General features: G+C 43.1%; 1 protein-coding gene across 4 annotated transcripts; it reads left to right on the forward strand.

Moving 5' to 3' along the window:
• The first annotated feature begins 1,861 nt into the window (after positions 1 to 1,861).
• LOC110500182 (ethanolamine kinase 1) lies at positions 1,862 to 18,481 on the forward strand. 4 transcript variants are annotated; one of them, XR_016490446.1, is made up of 9 exons: positions 1,864 to 2,175; positions 6,736 to 6,995; positions 7,692 to 7,832; positions 8,755 to 8,897; positions 11,241 to 11,300; positions 12,610 to 12,693; positions 12,983 to 13,143; positions 14,434 to 14,507; positions 15,189 to 18,481. XR_016490446.1 is itself a non-coding variant. In XM_021577385.3 (8 exons), the coding sequence occupies exons 1-8, from the start codon at positions 2,029 to 2,031 to the stop codon at positions 15,259 to 15,261; spliced, it is 1,083 nt and encodes a 360-aa protein (XP_021433060.1). In that variant the 5' UTR covers positions 1,862 to 2,028; the 3' UTR covers positions 15,262 to 18,481. The 4 variants fall into 4 exon arrangements, 2 of the variants coding, with proteins under 2 accessions (XP_021433060.1, XP_090071174.1); XM_021577385.3 differs by lacking the exon at positions 11,241 to 11,300 and having other exon boundaries at positions 1,862 to 2,175; XR_016490447.1 differs by lacking the exons at positions 11,241 to 11,300; positions 12,610 to 12,693; positions 12,983 to 13,143; positions 14,434 to 14,507; positions 15,189 to 18,481 and adding an exon at positions 10,060 to 10,436 and having other exon boundaries at positions 8,755 to 10,025.

Below are 18,481 nucleotides of genomic sequence, written 5' to 3' on the forward strand. Positions count from 1 at the left end.
ACTGTTATAGACCTATATCCATCCTGCCCTGCCTTACTAAAATCTTCGAAAGTCAAGTTAACAAACAGATCACCGACCATTTCGAATCCCACCGTACCTTCTCCACTATGCAATCTGGTTTCAGAGCTAGTCATGGGTGCACCTCAGCCACGCAGGTCCTAAACGATATCATAACCGCCATCAATAAAAGACAGTACTGTGCAGCCGTCTTCATCGACCTGGCCAAAGCTTTCGACTCTGTCAATCACCACACTCTTATTGGCAGACTCAACAGCCTTGGCTTCTCAAATGACTGCCTCGCCTGGTTCACCTACTACATCTCAGATAGAGTTCAGTGTGTCAAATCGGAGGGCCTGTTGTCCGGACCTCTGGCAGTCTCTATGGGGGCGCCACAAGGTTCAATTCTTGGGCTGACTCTTTTCTCTGTATACATCAATGATGTCGCTCTTGCTGCTGGTGATTCTCTGATCCACCTCTACGCAGGCGACACAATTCTGTATACTTCTGGCCCTTCATTGGAGACTGTGCTAACAAACCTCCATACGATCTTCAATGCCATACAACACTCCTTCCGAGGCCTCCAACTGCTTTTAAATGCAAGTAAAACTAAGTGCATGCTCTTCAACCGATTGCTGCCCACACTCTCCCGCCCGAGTAGCATCACTACTCTGCACAGTTCTGACTTAGAATATGTGGACAACTACAAATACCTAGATGTCTAGCTAGACTGTAAACTCTCCTTCCAGACTCACATTAAGCATCTCCAATCCAAAATTAAATCTAGAATCGGCTTCCGATTTCGCAACAAAGCATCCTTCACTCATGTTGCCAAACATACCCTCGCAAAACTGACTATCCTACCAATCCTCGACTTTGGTGATGTAATTTACAAAATAGCCTCCAACATGCTACTCAGCAAATTGGATGCAGTCTATCACAGTGCCATCAGTTTTGTCACTAAAGCCCCATATACACCCACCACTGCAACCTGTACGCTCTCGTTGGTTGGCCCTCACTACATATTCGTGACCAAACCCACTGGCTCCAGGTCATCTATAAGTCTATACTAGGTAATGCCCCACCTTATCTCAGCTCACTGGTCACCATAGCAACACCCACCCATAGCATGCCCTCCAGCAGGTATGTTTCACTGGTCATCCCAAAAGCCAATACTTCATTTGGCTGCCTTTCCTCCCAGTTCTCTGCTGCCAATGACTGGAACGAATTGCAAAAATCACTGAAGCTGGAGTCTTATATCTCCCTCTCTAACTTTAAGCATCAGCTGTCAGAGCAGCTTACCGATCACTGTACCTGTACACAGCCAATCTGTAAATAGTACACCCAACTACCTCACCCCCATATTATTACTTACCCTCTTGCTCTTTTGCACCCCAGTATCTCTACTTGCACATCATCATCTGCACATCCATCACTCCAGTGTTAATGCTAAATTGTAATTATTTATTCACTATGGCCTATTTATTGCCTACCTCCCTACTCTTCTACATTTGCACACACTGTACATACATTTTTGTCGCACTGCTTTGCTTTATCTTGGTCAGGTCGCAGTTGTAAATGAGAACTTGTTCTCAACTGGCCTAACTAACTGGTTGAATAAAGGTGAAAAAATAAAAAAAAATTAAAAAATATGGAATTATGCCTCTAAAACTGGCTGGCATTCCTCTAACAAACATACAGTGCAGATAAGGTTCAAATTCATTGTTTTACACAATAAAATAAAGGTAAAATAAAAATATTATCACAGCAGTTGCGAACCATGGTTGACTAACTCCCTTACCAAAATGGCTGACCTTTTAGACTATCATAAGGTTGATGGCGATTGGTGAGTCACGATTTCCCCAGCATGCACTGCAAATCAGTTATTTTTATGGGTTGTATTTTCTGAGAGGCGTTGCCGCACTAGAAGCGAGTAGACTTTTAACCTCCGCAGCCAAGCAATTGTTCATACAAACGCATTTGAAGCCGCCTACAGTGAACTTCTTGTCAATTTAATCGGAACCTTTCATTATGGCCAACTACATTCATGTACCCGACGAGGCGCCCGCTGTACCCAAAATAGATGTCACATTAGACGAGAACGATTACAGATCTGGTGCATTGAGACTGATCAAGGAACTGAGACCGTTCTGGAAACCATCCGAGGTCAAAATGAAGGTATTACATTTGTCACATTCGACGTATTAATTAATAATATTTTTCTACGATGACCGTAAGAGACTAGTCAGTCGTCATCTGTCGCATACTGCTTACCAGGCAGCTATTACATAATTCTGAAACTGGAGTGTTGCGCCTTTTTAAATAGAAGCTGCGTCAACTTGCTAGCTAGCAACAGTGTAGCATTCAAGCCAGCCGATTGACGGATGAAAAGAGGCAGTGGAATTCATAGGCCTCTTGCTTGACGTAGTTTGCATGATCTAGTGAGATCAGTAAGTAACTCACTGTGCGTCCTGTATCACATCAAGAGATTGCAACAAAGCATCTATCAAATTCAAGGCTATTATAGGCGTCATCAGGCACAAAACACAATTGGCCAGGTTTAGTAGTTGACAAATAGCTAGCTATGCATTTGATCTGGTGCCAATCTTCTTATGTCTTTGTAATATTAAGTGTCAGTTCAAGACAACTTCCAGGAATCTATGATCATGAGTAGTGGGACTGGTTGCCAAGTAACGTTAACTCAACTCCAACAAGGAGCTGAGCGCAGATCTCGAAAACCCTTCAGCCACATTACATTCGCCCACATTTGGCGCCCGTGTAAAACTACAATTCCGACGCTGTGTTTTAACGTTTAAAAACGTCAACCATCGCTTTCAAAACGGTTTTCGAAACATGGTGATATACCCATTGTCTTTGTCAGCGAGATATAAACGTTAAAATAAAAACGATTGCTACTTGCTGTAGCAGTTTTGCACAAGTCCATTCAATGCTTGCCTCCAGGTGACGAACTACACTTCTCCTGTTAGTTTACACACTGGTATTCGGTGCACGCTAGATGACTAATTAGCACAGGTGGCGACGTCTTATGTCTGTCTTCCGTAAACAAGCGCTGTAACATGGAGATATGACCGTGTGGGTACACTAACCCTATAAAGGTGTCGTAATTGATCTATATTCAGTACTTGCTTATATGAAATATACGTTCCTCATCTTTCCAAAACAGTACCGCAGTGAACTATGCGTGTCATTGTTTAGAGTAAGAGTTTGGTCTCTTGAATATGCACTATGCAGAAATCGCTCTGCCATTGCCTGGTTGTTGACAAAACAAGCACGTAGAGTCATTGAACCATCTGAACCGCTTTGAAATATATTGGTGTACAAAGGGAAAAAACGGAAGCATAGAAATAGCGCACACAGAACATATCTACCGCTTCTTAGACTTGCTTTCAATAAGACTGATAGATCTATAACGCACATTCTGTGTAGGTCGCCCAAAAAGTTGCATATTGCAGCAAAACTTCACCTATCAATATCTATGAATGAGGTAAGTTAGATTTTTTTTATTAACCTCTGACTCTTTTGATACTTTGATGCATCGATACTTCAAAAATGTAAATTTTTAAACCCTGTAGCAACTGATAATGTAATAACTGCCAATAAAGTAATGGGCTCCTAATAATTGTATAACTTTTACATTTATAATGTAATAAATGCTGATCATTTAATAAATATGCTTAACACAAAGTAATAGTTTTGGCTCCATTATGCATTGATTATTACATTATAAAGTGGGCAAATGTTTTTATCAATAGTGTACAGACTTAAACCAATAATGTTATGACAACCTCAAACCACTCTCTTTCAGTTTTGTACACCAGCTTCAAACAGCTGAAAATACCAAATACATTTTGGTAATGCAAAATATATTTCACAGCGGTTTAGATGGTACAATGACTCGACACTATACGTGCTTGTTTTGTCACATTAAGTGAATTATTCGATTTTTAGCAACTAGGAAAGGGTGGAGCGATTAAAGGAAAATGTCAATTTTTCCACTTCATATTCATCATCTCCAACACCACCCCATCACCAATTATGAGTAGGCATTGTCTACTAATTGGTTGACCTTATTGGGAACACATCTTTCTATATAACAATTTTTTTTTTTACTACAAAATGTAGAAATGCACAATTTTCACATGGTGCATTCGGAAAGTATTCAGACCCCTTCCCCTTTTCCACATTGTTACGTTACAGCCGTATTCCAAAATGTATAAAATATTTTTTACCCACAATGACAAAGTGAAAACAGGTTTTTAGAAATTTGTGCTAATTTATAAAAAACAAGTTTTAAATACCTGATTTACATAAGTATTGAACCCTTTGTTATGAGACTCAAAATTGAGCTCCGGTACATCCTGTTTCCATTGATCTTTCTTGAGATGATTCTCCAACTTGATTGGAGTCCACCTGTGGGAAATTCAATTGATTGGACATGATTTGGAAAGGCACACGCCTGTCTATATAACATCCCCACAGTTGACAGTGCATGTCGGAGCAAAAAACAATCCATGTGGTTAAAGGAGAGCTCCGAGACAGAATTGTGTCGAGGGACAGCTCTGGGGGAGGTACCAAAACATTTCCACAGCATTGAAGGTCCCAAGAACACAGTGGCCTCCATCATTCTTAAATGGGAGAAGTTTGGAACCACCAAGACTCTTCCTAGAGCTGGCCGCTGGCCAAACTGAGCAATCGGGGGAGAAGGACCTAGGTCAGGGAGGTGACCAAGAACCCGATGGTCACTCTGACAGAGCTGCAGAGTTTCATCTCCACAGAGATGGTTCTTCCAAGGATGGTTGTCCTTCTGGGACCGGACAACCATCTCTGCAGCACTCCACCAATCAGGCCTTTATAGTGGCCAGACGGAAGCCACTCCTCAGTAAAAGGCACATGACAGCCCGCTAAAGGACTGACCATGAGAAACAAGATTATCTGGTCTGATGAAACCAAGATTGAACTCTTTGGCCTGAATGCCAAGTGTCTCGTCTGGAAGAAACCTGGCAGCATCCCTACAGCGAAATATGGTGGTGGCAGCATCATGCCGTGGGGATGTTTTTCAGCAGCAGGGACTGGGAGACTAGTCACAATAGCCCGATTGCTCTGTTCAGCTTTCCCTCGATTAACAAAGTGCAGAGATATTTGATGGAAACCTGTTCCAGAGTGCTCAGGACCTCAGTTTGGTGAGAAGGTTCACCTTCTAACAGCACAACGACCCTAAGCACATAGCCAAGACAACGCAGGAGTGGCTTCGGGACAAGTCTCTGAATGTCCATAATTAAGTGGCCCAGACTTGAACCCTGTGAACCCCATCCAACCTGACAGAGCTTGACAGGATCTGCAGAGAAGAATGGGAGAAACTCCCCAAATACAGGTGTGTCAAGCTTGTAACGTCATACCCAAGAAGACTCGAGGATATCATCGCTACCAAAGGTGCTTCAACAAGGTACTGAGTAAAGGGTCTGAATACTTATGTAAATGGGAGATAAAAAAAAAAAAATTATAATACATTTGCAAAAAAGGTTGTAAACATGTTTTTGCTTTGTCATTATGGGGTATTGTGTGTAGATTGATGAGAGGAAAAAACTACTTAATCCAATCTGAGTTTCTCCTGGGCTCTGTGATTTAAAGTTGGACTTGTCTAAATGGTGAGCACACTTTTGAGAAAGGAAACATAGCCTAGTTGGTTAATTTGCATCAGGACATAGTTTTCCATTAACTGGTCTTATCCCCCACTAGTCATGTGGTTTGTTCTTGGCAAACTTTTACTAACCCACCACACAGGTTTACACCACCTAGCTTATGTAAACAAGTAGAACAAGTCTGTCATGCATGCTGATCGTTAAACGGGCGGTATCGTCAGACTAGTGACCATACAAGAGCCTCACGATTGGGGCAATTTCAGTTTCCACCTCCTAAATAAAAACATAACTGGGTGGTCGTCTTGATGAACACAGAATGGGGGTGTGGTTTCTCTATGTAAACACAGCTCTGGGGGGGGGGGGAGTGTGTTGTGGGCAGGGTAGACATACATACACACACACAATCACCCTGCCTCTTTTCATTCACAAAGCAAGGACTCAGCACATGCCAGCCATGGCTTCCTCCTGCAAAATAAAATTCCGGACATGCCACTAAGCTCATGGTCAATCCCTGATGGTGTATACGATCAGGGGTGGAATGCCTGACCCCCCCCACACACACAGAAATGTTCCAGTGTTCATCGGGGATGAAAACAACCATTGGGTTTAAACCCACCCAGACAATTCCTCTCTTCCGTCAATGCATTCTGGGGTCCTTTTGTTTTTCCATCGGATCCGAAATCAATTGACAACCTATAAAAGGAACCATAGAATTCAGTCCCAGGATGAAAATGATACTGCAGTAGGTGGCAGGATACTGTGTGTGAATGGTAGAGGTCCTTGCTTGCAGACATATTCGTATTTAGAAATGTCCTCGTCCGTAGTATTAATCGAAATATGATAAAGCTGTAGCCTTACTGACAGGAAGTCTACTGTACCTGTAGTATAGGATACCTATAGTAAATCAGCTATATAATAGGGGTCTATAGCCATCCCTGTTATGAAATCCTGCATGACTTGACATAAGCCTATAAATAACTGAGTCAATTGTCCTAAATATATGTATTTTATACTGAAGCATTGGATGCGATGATGCCCGATTGCAATAATTTGTCTTCCAATCATCTTTTTCTCTCAGTTCTTCACAGATGGAATCACCAATAAGTTGCTGGGCTGCTACGTGGGCGGGGTCATGCAGGATGTGGTCCTGGTGCGTATCTATGGCAACAAGACAGAGCTGTTTGTGGACCGGGAGAACGAGGTGAAGAGTTTCCGGACGCTCCACGCACACCGCTGCGCCCCTCGTCTCTACTGTACCTTCAACAACGGCCTCTGCTATGAGTTCCTACAGGGCCAGGCGCTGGAACCCGAACACATCCGCAGTCTGCCCACATCCAGGTACAGCGACAGATAGCCCACCGCGCTGAGTACAACCCCCCCTTAGGTTTGGATAGAAAAGAGTAGAAACTCTGAGCTATCCTACCAGGCCCTAATCGTAGAAGAACTACTCCCACATAAAACAGGCAGTGCTCTACGTACCTTTTGAATTCATGTTCAGGTGAAACCACAGTACACCTGCACTTTACACGTTCCATAATCTTCGGCATTGTCATGTAAGGTGTGGTGCTTCTGTGAACCTAATATATGGGTGAGTCCGCATGGTAAGGTAATGTGACTTGTTCCCTTGAGGAACATCACTAACAGTGGAAACATGGGCCATAGATAGATAGCTACAGGTCAGGAGTGTGATTGACAGCTCATCCTGGCTCTGGTTACAGAACCATTCTTTAGCTAAAGCCCAACCGCTCCAGGGCTATGCATTCAGTTCACAAGTGTCCAATATCGGGTACACCGAAGTACATAGACAAATATAGCCTCACCCGTAGGTGTGAACTCACCTTAAGCTTAGTGAGTTGGCAGTCTTGGGTTTCTCCTATGACCCGACTTTCATTAAATGCTGGGATTCTTTACAAATATGGCCTCTAGTGTATAGGCTAGTACTGAAGTAAGAGTTTTACGGTCTTGGCCTCAAGAATTGGTCCCTCTTCTCAAAACCCCCTATCGCCGACTCACATGGCTTCCACCACCCTACAGGCTCATCGCGAGGCAGCTGGCTAAGTACCATGCCATCCATGCTCACAACGGATGGGTGCCCCAGTCAGACCTGTGGCTGACAATGGGCAAGTACTTCGCCCTGGTGCCCAAGTTCTTCCAAGACCCAGAGATGAACATGAGGTGAGTGGTGTAGATAAGGAAATGAACTGGGTCCCAATATCCAGACCTGCATGGTACGGGGGTATGAAGGCCTGTGTTGGCGTATTCATGCCATGCACACTGAATAGTATTCTAGTTGAGCTATCGGGACATAGTTGAGGTCTATATAGGAGGACTGCGTTATCTTTGTCGGGACACCTGAAATCTGGAGGTTTCTCATCAATACCTTTTTTAAGGGTATAAAACTGTTATTATTGATGCTTGAATATTTTGCCTCCAACTATTTCCTACATTATGACTCATTAACATGGCCAGGAGTTTTTCTAAGTAAGGTCTGTTTACATAGTGATGAGGAAACTCCCTGGGGCTCTAGTTTGGAACTTTCCACCAGGAAGCTCTTGAATGGAACACTAGAGTTATGCGAGAGATGCTTGTCCTTTGACCTCTGGCATGCCTGAGCGATTGCACAGTGAGTGTCTTCCATTCCTCACATTGCTTCACCAGGTGTGTTTACCTGAAGAGTACGAGCCCCCCTGTCACTCAAACCACACCCACTATTCAGGAACAATATGTACCGTTGCCTAGTTAAATAAAAAATACTGTACAGTTTTAGTTTGGGATGTTGACCGTTTTAATAAAGTCATGTGGATTGGAGATTAATGAACTATTCTTGCCGTTTCAAGCCTTTTACAAGACTCCTCTATGCAGTCATAGTTTATTGATCTGAGATTACATGTTGATGAGTTTACTCTTGACTGATGTCAGTTTTCTAGCAGATTCCAACCCTCTTCTTTTATTATTTCGATATGGAACAGTATTGCGCAACACCTCTACTTCTTTCCCTGTGTACTTTGGTAATCTCTCTTTCTCTCTTCCCCCCCCTGTCTCTCTGCCTCTTTCGCTCTCTTTCCTTTCTACCTCCACCCTCTCCCTCCTTCCCCAGGTTAAACAGTGAGGTGCCTAGTCGAAGGCGACTGAGGGAAGAGATGGTGTGGATGAAGCAGAGTCTGTCTGTGCTGGGCTCTCCTGTAGTCCTCTGCCACAATGACCTGCTGTGTAAGAACATAATCTATAATCAGCAAGGAGGTGAGTTTCACCCTGCATGCCCAAACATACTGCACTGCACCTAGCCACTATTGCACTGTCCACCACTACCCAGTCACAGGTAGGCCTGATTTCATATACTGCACCAGAGTTTGGGGTCAATTCCATTTTTTAAATTCAGTCGATTCAGGAAGTCGACTGAAATTCCAATTCTGATTTTCCACATTGAAGACAAATGAGGAGAAATTGAATTTTAGTTTAGTTCTGGAGTTAAAAGATTTGAGGCACTGCACTCCTGCTCTGCACGGCATTCTCCCAGTCACAAGCCACAAACCACAGGAAGGACTGACCATAGTGTTCAGTAGGATAACATTTTGAGAGAACATTCTGAAACAGAGGAGGTATGAAGTATCCAAACTTGTTAAATTGGCTTATTTTGGTTTGTTTCAAAGTGTTTTCTCCTGTTTTGCTCAACTGAACAGGGCCCTGGCTTTAGTGCATCTTGTGTAGCCAACTACCATCACAGAGCCAACAGGCTTTGCCCATCATGGTCATGCTAGCTAAGGGTGGGAAGGGAGGGAGCTCCGTAGCCCATTTACATTTTTATCAATACATGTTTTTATTTGTGGTTCTTTGGGAATGCTGTTTTGTTTGTGTTGTGAATGCCTTCGGTACTAACGGCCGCCCGTGTACAAAGAGGATGCAAGTAGAAATGGTCTCAGACCAGACTGTACCCGCCAGGTGGCCAATGGTTGCAGAGGGAGTGGCGGGGTGCTTTTACCGGAGGGTGGTGGAGGAGAGCATTCTTACCTGAGGCTAAGGTGGGGGAGAGGGATTCAGCTGGTTTTTACCTGAGAAAACATGGGAATGGGGGAGAGCGCTGTCTACCCCTTCGCTGATCTGTTCGGTGAGGGGGCGGGATGATCTCACAGCTCGTGTCCAGCTTTTCTCTCCTAAGAGTGACAGGAGGGAGCGGCTGGCCAGCCAGAGGGAGGGTTGACGGACCCAGTTCAGAACACACCACTGTTCTACGCCTCAGCTCAGAGCAGCAGTAGGGCCTATCTCACTCATTTCACTCAGACAGTGACTGACCGCTCTGTGTTAGCTAGCTCAGTGCACCATTTGCTCTTAGTACTTTCACTCCGTGACTGATGGCCCTTGCAGTGCTAGGTCTTTACCATACTGTTATCCAACCCAGTGCTAGGTCTTTACCATACTGTTATCCAACCCAGTGCTAGCTATTTAACATACTGTTATCCAACCCAGTGCTAGGTCTTTACCATACTGTTATCCAACCCAGTGCTAGGTCTTTACCATACTGTTATCCAACCCAGTGCTAGGTCTTTACCATACTGTTATCCAACCCAGTGCTAGCTATTTAACATACTGTTATCCAACCCAGTGCTAGGTCTTTACCATACTGTTATCCAACCCAGTGCTAGGTCTTTACCATACTGTTATCCAACCCAGTGCTAGGTCTTTACCATACTGTTATCCAACCCAGTGCTAGCTCTTTACCATACTGTTATCCAACCCAGTGCTAGCTCTTTACCATACTGTTATCCAACCCAGTGCTAGCTCTTTACCATACTGTTAACCAACCCAGTGCTAGACCACAGCTGGCTTACTTGGTGACAGGGTAGCTCTTTTCTGTTTTATGAGAGGGAGGAGAGGGAAACCTCAAGCTTTGGCAATAACAAAAAAGAATCGCTGATAACATAACTAACTACAGTTAAAGTGTAGGCAGAGCACACATAGCTTTTTCAACCACAGTCTCTCAGCGAGTATTTTAGTATGGTCTCTCTGTGAGAGAGAAGCCTCTTCCTTCCAACAATAACAAAGCAATTTACCCTCTGAAACTGACTAAATTGAAAGATTAGGGAAACTTTAAACTGATTTAAGATGTTTACAAGAGTCGTTTCAGTTCACCCAATAAGAGAGCAGGGTTGTTTGTCTCATTAATCTGAAAAACAGTGTCCTCCTTTTTTTTCTTCTTCCCCCCCAAGGCCTCATCCCTCTGTTTATCTTTCTGCTCTCAGTCAAGTCAGGTGATGAAGGGAGAGAAGTAGTCAAATTCTGCCCCAAGTCCCTGAGACTCAAACCCGTGCTGCTTAGTTTACAACAGGAAGCCACTCAATTATCTCATTTACATAGGAGCAGGGAGGTGTCGTGCCATTAGGTCCCATGTGGACCAATCAGAGTGTAACTTTGAAGGGGGCCTGTTCCGAAAAGGGGGAAGTGTGAGAGACCAAAGGAGAGGAGAGAAGTGGCAGTTTCTGCAGTTTGTGTGACCGTGGTTGTGTGTGTGAATGCGAGAGAGTGTGTCTGTGTCTGTGTGTGTGTGATGGATGTGAGTTTGCCCAAACCTTTTCGTCTGCTGTACAGGGCTACTAGCCACTGACTGGAGGTGTTCTGTTGTGTCCTGCTAGGACCGCCCGGCGTCCGGTAACCATCTCACGTGTCTTCACTCAGTCAACCTCAGAAACACACACCAAAACACTCATACACACACTGTATGTGGAACTGTACTGTGACAAACACATTTGTAATTTAGGGTGCTTCAACAAGCACTCTTGAATATGACCTGCATAGTAAATTAAATGATTAAATGATAAAGACCCAAAAGCATTTGACTGGGCATTTTTGTTGTCAGGGAGAGAGCTAAAACAGCTCTTTCAAGTTAGATTTTGGGGGTAAGGCTTTGCATGTTGACATCACCTCGGGCACTGTTTCTTCGCTAGAGGGCAGTGTTGCATCTCTTTACCTCCCAACACCACATTCCTTCTGCATGGTGCGTCTTTTTCCATCTTTCCACCACAATCACTTCCTCAACACATGACCTTTTACCAAACCAAAGTTCCACAACGGCATATGAACCAATCTAGCCCAATATAAACTTGCCGTGGAAAGTAATATAGATTTCTTAACTTTTTTTTAAATTACGCATTTCGACTCCTTTTCATATTCCTCTGTGTATTTATTTCCAACACTAACCGAACAACAACTAAACATTGTAAAAATGATGCATTATTCCTCTGTGTAGAATGGCATCTGTGAGCTAATTTGTTTGCGAAGCCAATCAGGAGATTTCCTGGAAAAAGTTGATAACTGACTATGTCTTCTGAATTGGATAATCCAATCCATTTTTCAATCACATTACTGGTTCCTGTAGCCTACGTTGGAATTGTGATCTCCCCCACTCTTATATATAATGGCAGAAAAAATGGAAGTGAAACCGAGAAGGAGAACATAAAATCAATTATATTTTGAAAATATCAGTTCAACTTTTTCCAGAGCACGTTGAAATTCAAACTGGGTGGAAGCTGGTCCTACTTCTGAATGTTATTTTTTTGTTTTGTTAGCTAACTCCTCTGACTGTTATATAACATGACAACCACTGTCATGACCACGCCTGTCAGAGGAATCAGCTAAAGCACATTTACCTGTTTTGGACCAGGCGAACTGCATGTCTGCATCAATTAGGCCTATATGTCTGTCTGTCTGCCCACTTTCTATGTATCTGCATTTTTATCAACTTCCTTGTCTTTGTTATTTTCACTTCCCTTCAAAATGCAAACTCTTACTCCTCAACCCCAGAGGCCTACGGTATTTACAGTAGGCTGTCAGTGAGGCATCAGAACCACTTAGACTAGAGAGAGGGATGATAATGGGTTAATAATGCACAGCTTTATCATTTCTAATGTGACGGGTCTCTGTCCTGTACTAAACAAACCTTCCTCTCTGCTCCTTTCAGAAAATGTCAAGTTCATTGACTACGAATACGCTGGGTACAATTACCAAGCCTATGACATTGGGAACCACTTCAATGAATTTGCAGGTGAGTGTGTGTTTTGGGTCACGTTGCCAAGTGCGAATGCTCATTGGTCATTTTACTAAGTGCTGCTTGTACAGTATCTGTTGTGGTCCACTGTAGCTCAGTTGCTAAAGCATGGCACTTGCAATGCTAGGATAGTGGGTTCAATTCCAAGGGCCAGTCGTAAAATGTGCACTCGTGACTGCTTTGGATAAAACCATCTGCTAAATCACTATTATATTATTATGGTCATTGTTCTAAGCATTTGTGTGTTTGACCTTTTACTTAGCGTGCGTGTGTGTGTCCTGTGTAGGTCTGAATGAGGTGGACTACAGCCACTACCCAGAGCGGAGTTTGCAGCTGCAGTGGCTGCGCTCCTACTTGGAGGCCTATAAGGAACACAAAGGTCAAGGGTCAGAGGTCACTGAGACAGAGGTGGAGGTGCTCTACGTACAGGTCAACCGCTTCTCCCTGGTGAGTTCACTTCTCCTTTTTTTTTTGTGTAGTTGATTTGTGTTTTCCACCCAAGACTAAGTTGGCGAACCTTCGTACATTTGTCACATTTTTATTTGAGTTTTGTTTACAAGATGAAGTATTAGACTGATGTTTAGTGAGACTTTGTCACCGGGAAATCAGCCAGTAACATTCCTAGGTAAAGTTGAAAGGCTCTTTTTGAAGCTTTTCAACAAGGAAATCTTCAATGCCAGTCATCTCCGTCTGTTTGATGTTCTCAGTTCACTGCTCTGCCCTTCAACTTCCCTCTTTCTTCATCCCCTCCGCTCTTCTCCGCTCACTTCTTTCAGAGAAACACAATGACACAACACAAATCAATTGCACAAGGATGTGTGTGTTCGGGCCAATCGCTCAAGGTTAATTGGTTGGGCCTTTAATCAATGGTTAGGGTAGTGTAGTCTATTGTGTTGAACTGTCTCCTCTGGTACCTAAGCAGAGATTGTTGTTTCCCTGAACACATAGACACATCTAGAAGGTATGTCCCCTGGGAATTGAAAGGCAGAGGAGAACTTTGAAAGAAACACATAGTAGACCTGCAAATGAGAGACAAATGAAGCAGGATAAATGGCTTTGTAAATATTTCTAATTGACTGTTAGCTGTGCAACGGAAGTGCAGCACTGCTAATTTACCAGTGTACTTTACACGACAGCTTAGCTGAAGAATGTCCCAAAGCCTTTGAATAGCAATAGATCAAAGGAGGGACCATACTAGATCGACTTTTTTCTACAATCTCACATAGAGAGAAGTGACCTTGGAAACGTGTGGAAAACGAATGAGAAGAGTTAATTAAGCCTTGTTATGGACAATAGAGTCCCTGGGGGTATTATCCATACGTTAGCTATACATGGGGGTAGGGCCGCAAATCCATAGGCTAAACAAACAGCAAAAGAAGCTTGCTGTTCCGGTTTGGAAGTAGGGAGACTCAATAGCATGCTCCTTAGAGATTTCCAGGACGATCCTAGAATTCTGATTTTGCACAGTCAACAGTAGCACCCCCCTGGGCGACTATCCCAACTCCACCTGAGACTGAGGCCCTACCTCCTCCTTTGGTAACTACACGTGTGTTTACTGTAGATAGAAGTGGTAGCCTTGGTTTCCGCGGTAGACAACGCCTTTGTTGGTTGTTACTATGGGCTTTGTCATGTTTGCTGTGACAATGGTGTTAAAGATTTCCGTTCTAGTCAGGACTATGAACACTGACCTACATTCAATAACATGACTATCCCCCATTCTTTTCCCCCTCTCTCCAGGCATCTCATTTCTTCTGGGGCCTATGGGCTCTGATTCAGGCCGAGTTCTCCACCATTGATTTTGACTTCCTGGGGTAAGTGGCTTCAGAAATTTAGGTTTAGATCCAGAGTCGAGAGCTTGGCACTATAAGGTTCTGTCTGCCAAAATATGCTTTTGAGATAATTGGCTGTGTAGTTCCGAACCCTCATTAGTTTGAATGGTGTCAGCAATTTTTCTGTTGTATTAATTTCAACTTGCATTGGGGTATTTAGAGTACTATATAGGTAGAGAACATTGACCAGAACAAGGCTTTGTCCGAAATGCAGATGGAATGTTATAGTCCCAAGCTCTCAAAGACATGACATTACAGCCCTAGCAGATATAACATATTCATAGTTTCTGTAATAATGTTATGTTGAGTGCTTTGTTTCACTCTGAATGACCTTCTGATGTTATGCCCTTACGTAGCATCTTGTTTTCTTATGATATTTAAAAATATATATATATTTCACCTTTTATTTAAATAGGCCATGGTGGCGAAGTAATTACAATATAGCAATTAAACACTGGAATGGTAGATGTGCCGAAGATTAATGTTCAAGTAGAGATACTGGGGTGCGAAGGAGCAAGATAGATAAATAAATAAATACAGTATAGGGATGAGGTAGGTAGCTAGATGGGCTGTTTACAGGTGGGCTATGTACAGGCTATGTATATTGTCACTGACTTGATATTGTGTTACTAAAGTTGACGTACATTGGCTCGCTCGTTTCAGATACGCAGTCCTTCGCTTCAGCCAGTATTTCAAGATGAAGCCAGAGGTTGGAGCGCTGAACTTTCCAGAATAAAAGTCCTCCTCCCTATCTGGTCCTCATGTCCACCGTAGAGTGCCCTCTAGGGGGTGTCGGGAAAGAAGACCCGGAGAGAGCCTAGTCCACACTTCCTGTGGATTTAATTCGGCACTCACTAGAGACTCATAGAACCCTATGGGAACTTGTAGAACTATATTAGAACTCCTAGAACCCTATGGGAGCTTATAGAACTATATGATAACTCATAGAACCCTTTGAGAACTCCTAGCTGTTAGAAACCATGACTCACCATCCATTGACACTCCACAGGGCCAATTCCATAGCATCACTGCTACAGACAGATCCCTACCTAGCTCGCTATAGAAGCCTAAAACCATGCACTTCTTCATAAAGACCTAAGTCTTTAAGACCCAGCCCTACAAAATGTCAAAATATGCAAAGGGGACAAAAGAGCACTATCATGGCCTTTTTGTTGTTGTTTAAGAACAACCAAATGAAAAACGGTGTCACGTAAAATATGGTGAATTCAAGTGTGACATTCCAGTAGCATCTCTCACCCCAGTCTGTGCCCGTCCACAGGGGTAACTCACAACAGGGGAGACCTGGACCAACTCTGTAACTTGTCTCCTGTGTTGTGCTGCTGACTGACTGGGAATATTAGTGTGTGTGGGCTCACTCCGAGCCATTCCTATTGGATATATACATCTCTTGTCTGGGCTCGCTGGTCCACTGATTATTTAGTCACCGGTATAGCTGTTGGTTTAATGGTAGGTTATATAGTAAGTTACCAATATGTGTTGGTGCACTTGGTATAGTCACCAATATTATATATTTGTTGGTTAAATGGTTAGACTCACTTACGTACTGTCTCCTAGGTAACAAACAGGAGTGCATCCATCTTGTTTACATTCTGTTCCCCTGACTGAAACGACGTCCACTTCCCTACCGTGACTAGGCTGTAGTTTGATTCATGGGAAATGTGTCATGATGACGGCCAGGAATATTTCCTGACCATTTCCTGGTGAAACTCTGACCAGGAGAAACTCTGGGCCTTCTGGTCTGGAAACCCTCCAAGCCCAAGTCATGACTGTTATGTTCACTGTATTATAAGTCATTTAGATTCACTTTCTGTTTTATCATGTAACCCCATGGGGCAGTTGTATTTGGCCTAATCCTGGACTAAAAGGCACTTTCAATGGAGAGTTGATGTTCAATGGTGTCACCTTTGGAAGTGATTTTTAGTCCAGGAGTATAGGCTTAAGCTGGTATATTGTTGCCTGGCTACCCATCCACATCACTCCGGCCAACTGAAGTTTCTTCTCCACAATGAGTCTGGATTTGCCTCCCTCCCTGATGATTTCTAGAATGTGAACACATTCTGAGCGTTCCGATTGGTCCCAGAGTCGGGCCACATCCGGGCCTACATGGATGACATTATCAACTTTGATACTCTGGTTAGATTCTGTTAGACCATCCAATCGCTGTTGAATTTGTTTTGTACAATGCCCCTCGTTTTGAAGTCACACAAACAACTTCTAGGATGGCAGTTTCAGACCATGTATGTAGGGATCGATAGAGCAGCGGAATTAAATTCAGGGTGAGTCGTCTGACAAGGTTTATAGTGCAACTCTCTGTGAGACAACTGAGGTAAGACCTATGATTGGAGGACCAATGGCTTTGGTAGGGAGTGTCTTTGAAAGATGCATCTTTAACTGAAAGATTCTGACAGTATAGTAGTTCATGTCTTCATCTGTTTATAATGTATGCGCTGCTTGGCTCTAGAAGTTCTTTACGACAAAAAGTTCCATCTAATAGGTAAAAACCAACCTACACCAAAGTGCTGGTCTTTTTTGCTTGTACATAATTGCACATTGTATTTTTCCATTTAGAAATAATACTATTGATAATGTACAATATTGACTTTTTAAAGTGCAGTTTTATACCTATTTAAGTGATCATCTGTTTTCTGACTGGGAGGTCTTGGAGTATGTTAGGAGTGTGTTAAAACAGATTCAACGTTGGTCAGGTCTGTGCTGTCACTGCACAGACGCCGGGATGAAGTGACCTCTTGATAAGGCTGCTGAAATAGCACCCTATTCCCTACATAGTGCACTACTTTTTGACGTGGGGCGCTGGTCAACAGTGGTGCAGTGTATAGGGGGCTATTTCGAATGAAGACGGACTGTATTTTCCATTCATACTCGGCACTTCCATGCCAACGGTATCAGTCTGCAGACTTGCAGCCGTGGTCCTATGGGGTTGCTAGCACCTGTGAGAACCGCATTTCAAGGCACCTTTTCAGGGAGCGGCTGCGAGTCTATAGACCGATGCCGCCCTATACCCTACGCTCCTGACCTGTGCAGCCCTCTCTACATGTTAAGGGAACCCCGTCGACTATAGCGAAGGAACCACCAACTGGGAAGTCAGCCAGGCGTTACGGTATATGCCTGTCTTAACTCTGTGTTCTCTTTTTGTTTTGAGCATGCCTTTTTTATTTTGATGTGGCTTTGTTTTAATGATAATCAACATGTCTGTTTTCTGGGTTTATGACTGCAGTGTCTGAGATGGTAGGTGTATGTTCCCTCACCGGGAAATGGAGGACGGGTCAGAAATCGATTGTTGTTCAGATCCTAACTTGAGAGATGTTGTGCGTTTTAAGTTACTCAGCTTTTGTGAAAGTTCTCTACTGTCATCTGTGCATGGATTTATGAAAAGGTTTGTTTTACACTTGACTCAAGTTAGGGTTGCGTTTGTGTGTTGTCCTTATCTGCAGACCTTGCCATTTTTTTTAACCACACAGGGTGCACAAATAGTGCGGAAATATACTGTCAAATTGTACAGCTGTAGCTTACACACGTGCGCTATAATGTTAAAACGGAATCATAAGAACACTTCGTAACGCAAGTCTGTTTCCCTGTAGAGTTTCATTCTGAAATGAACACAAGACCACTAAAAAAAAACATTTCTAAAAAAAAATATACTTTCAGCTTACTCAATACTGGTCTACTTCTTTGAAGTTTGTATAAATGCTTTACTCATTTCTTCTCTGGCATTTGTAGCATATGTGTATATGTACATTTCAAAATCAAATGTAATATCTCTGCTTGAACTGTCAAATGTGAATGACTGTACATAGAAAAAAAAACTAAACATTGCTCTTAACATCAAGTAGTCTTTTGTTTAACTGTGAAATAATCTTAACTTTTGAATACTGTACACAAGTGCTGTGAAAGGAGATTAAAGTATATTAGCCGGT

Source organism: Oncorhynchus mykiss, chromosome 21, assembly GCF_057628025.1.
Source record: "Oncorhynchus mykiss isolate SJ-2025 chromosome 21, ASM5762802v1, whole genome shotgun sequence".
NCBI lineage: Eukaryota > Metazoa > Chordata > Actinopteri > Salmoniformes > Salmonidae > Oncorhynchus > Oncorhynchus mykiss.

Bases quoted from the DNA above. Each gene is read 5' to 3' on its own strand.
- LOC110500182 (XM_021577385.3), top strand. From the start codon at position 2,029: ATGGCCAACTACATTCATGTACCCGACGAGGCGCCCGCTGTACCCAAA. The intron at 7,833-8,754 runs GTGAGTGGTGTA...CTCCTTCCCCAG, and splicing joins GACCCAGAGATGAACATGAG to GTTAAACAGTGAGGTGCCTA. The intron at 14,508-15,188 runs GTAAGTGGCTTC...CGCTCGTTTCAG, and splicing joins ATTGATTTTGACTTCCTGGG to ATACGCAGTCCTTCGCTTCA.